General features: G+C 54.5%; 1 protein-coding gene across 1 annotated transcript; it reads left to right on the top strand.

Moving 5' to 3' along the window:
* Nucleotides 1–1,962: 1,962 nt before the first annotated feature.
* On the top strand, nucleotides 1,963–2,373 carry PIRT (phosphoinositide interacting regulator of transient receptor potential channels). The gene has a single exon (XM_009981551.2). It carries the CDS (start codon nucleotides 1,975–1,977, stop codon nucleotides 2,371–2,373), a length of 399 nt encoding a protein of 132 aa, XP_009979853.1. The 5' UTR covers nucleotides 1,963–1,974.
* Nucleotides 2,374–3,095: the final 722 nt, after the last annotated feature.

Genomic DNA, 3,095 nt, shown 5'->3' with positions numbered 1-3,095 from the left:
GTGAAAGAATAAGGAGGCACTGGCTGGCACCCAGCCATCAGCATCCCTGGATGGGCACTGGGCCCAGCATGGCCTGAATACGAGCAGGTTTCCTCAAGACGGTGCCTCTGGAGCTGTGCCAGCTTCGCAGCCTCTGTGCTGCTGCTCTTACATGATACATGCCCTCACATTGATCAGCAGCAACGGGAAGCGAGCTGCGGCTGCCGGGCTCCATGCTCATCTCATCTACACCTCGTTGCTGCCCGCTGCAGCCACAGTCCTTCCAGTGGCATCTGCAGGATGCAAATCCAGTCTGGTGCCACCTGTGATGTGCATCTCGTGGTGAACCATCTCACAGGCCAGTGGTGGGTCTGGGTGCAGCTAGGGCTGAGCTGAGCAGGCACGCAGCCCACAGTGCCAAACGAGGGCCAAAGCAGGGTTTTAAATAAACTGCTCCAGACCAAAGTTTGCTTAGGCTCAAGGCTTGCATGGAGCTTAGGAAGAGCAGTGCTTGGCAGGTGGGTGGGCACAGAGCCCTGGTGGCACTGCCCACCCATCTGAGCCCCACCAGGGGCTTGTGCCCAGGCCAGCATGGCTGTGGCTTGAGCTTGAACACTGCCCCACAGGGACAGCTCTGGGGCTGGAAGCAGCCACCAGTGGCTCTGCTTGGTGGTGGTGGCAGAAGGACAATGTGGGGTCCTGGGCTGCTCCAGCCTGGCATTGCTGTCATGCTCCTGCTGCAGAGCATCCCTGTGCCCCAAGGATGGGGACAGCCCAAATGCCTCGCAGAGGACAGGTCAGTCCCAGCCCTCCCGATACCGCTGAGCCCCTGGGAGAAAACCTGGCAGCTCAGGCAGGAGTTGGCTTTGCAAAAAAAATCTGACTCCTGGGTGCAAAGCACTCACACCTCAGCCTCTCCCACCCTCCTCAGCCCTAGTACCCACACAGGTTCATCCCTGCTGGGCTTCCCAGCAGCAGGTCAAACTGAGCATCAGGAGCACTTCCCAATCCAGGCTCCTCAGCAGAGCCCTGAGGAAATAGTGGTTAACATAATGCTCAGCCCTTCCCCTTTACCGTAATGGTTTCTCCGTGCTAAAGACACTTCGTTTCTGGGAAAATGTATTTCCTCCTTGAGTTGGTGAAAAAGTAATGCCCCAAAAAGCCACAGTGCTGACCCAGCCACCCCAAGGCAGGGCATTCTGGTGTGCTCCTGCTACCAAGCCCAAGAGCCCTCCTGCAGCAGCCTGCCCCAGCTTACAGCTGGGGAAATATTTCCTGTGTGATGAGCATTTCCCCGTCTCCCATCAGTGCATTTTGATAGAAAATGAGAAGCTCCTGAGCTACGGCTGCTACAAGGCTGATGCATCCAGGCTGGACATGGCAGTGCGGAGCATCCAGCCCTGGGGTCCTGAAGCTCAGCCCATGGGAGGGTGCTTTCTCCTCTCACTATGCGATCCTGGCATGGCACACCTGTGCCTCAGTTTCCCACCCTGCATGACAGAGACATGATCATGTTACAGGTGCTGAGGTGCAATTTGAGATCTAGGAGAAAAAGCAGGTCCAGGGATACAGAGCTCTTCCTCACAGCCAGCATCACCAGCCCTGTCTGCAGCACCCTGATACTGCCCCGAAAGCAGCCAAGAGCCCTGGGAGGCTCAGGGTAGTGGGTTCCCAGGGACATCGAGTCATCCCACCACTGAATCCTTGTGGGAACTGGAAGCTGGTGAGTTGGAAGATTTAAGGACAAGGACAGGGACTCCGCAGGCATCCCCAGTCCAGCCTACCTGCAGGACCCCGTTGCCTTTTCCTACATTTCATCACTCTCATAGGAGTGATGTTCTTCTCTCCCTGCAATGACCCACAAAGCCTTCTCCACCTTCATTTGACTTGGCACTAACTAATGACCAACAGAAAGTACCCAATCCATCCTCCATCACCAGCCCTGCTCTGCTCTTTCTCTTTTGTCTGTCTCAGGTCTCCTCAGATCCCGTCACCATGGAAATTCCTCCCAAGAGCCCTGATGGGAGTGAGAAGTCTCCTCAGTCCAAGGAGCTGCTGACCAGTAACACGGCCAGCACCCTCTGCATCAGCTCCCGGAGCGAGTCTGTCTGGACCAGCACATCCAGAAGCAAGTGGGACATATATCACAAGCCTGTCATTGTTGTGTCTGTCGGAGCAGCCATCTTCCTCTTCGGGATGGTCATCACCAGCCTGTCTTGCATTCAAATTAAGAACAAACATGTTTACAAAATGTGTGGCCCGGCTTTACTGTCCTTGGGACTGATGCTCCTCGTTTGTGGCCTCGTCTGGATTCCCATCATCCGGAAGAAGCAGAAGCAGAGGCAGAAGTCACAGTTTCTGCAGAGCCTCAAGTCCTTCTTCTTTAATCGCTGAGGGCAGCCCAGGACCTTCCCACGAAGGTTCCTCTCCCCTCTACCCACCTGTGCTGTTTAGCCATAAAAAGAAACATGTTCTTGTACTCTCCTAGAGGATTTCATCCCAGTACGTCTCTCCTCTACCGCTGAAATGTACTGTGTCAGTCTCCAGTGTGAAAATGAACTTTGTACTTCGTTCAAGTAACCCCAGAAGAAAAGAGAGCAGGATTTTGCAGCTGAGCCCAGCAAGGCAGGTCTGAGCTCTCTGCATCGCCCTCCTGTCCGATGAGCAACCCAACGTCACATACTGGGAAAAGCAAAGCTCCTAAGTAACGTGGCTCCACCCAACAGCTGCTGCAAGATACATCAGCAGAGAGGAGCCAAGTGACTACAGAGGGTGAGTAAAGCCTGGTGTGAACGTTGGTGACTGCAACCTGCAGTTCAGACGTAGAAACTGGGAGGCCAGAGGTGGTTCATCCAGAGTTAGTGGAAAGGAAAAGCAGGACAATGTAGTTCCAGAACACTTTATATCAGAAGAGGTCACCAGAATGGGCAAGGCGCATTACCAAAGCTTAGGAGGACCAGACGCGATGCCCATGGCCAGGACTTTCCTGTTGTTGATCTGCTACAATGGTGGGCTGAGACACAGCTGCAAACTGGAGCTCACTCCTTGCTCAGTGTGGAGTGTTCACAAGCTGTGCTTACTGCTCCGAAGAGTCAAGGCAAGGAGCAGCATCACAA

This window comes from Tauraco erythrolophus, chromosome 20, assembly GCF_009769465.1.
Source record: "Tauraco erythrolophus isolate bTauEry1 chromosome 20, bTauEry1.pri, whole genome shotgun sequence".
NCBI lineage: Eukaryota > Metazoa > Chordata > Aves > Musophagiformes > Musophagidae > Tauraco > Tauraco erythrolophus.
This window is presented reverse-complemented; position numbering and strand designations above follow the sequence as displayed.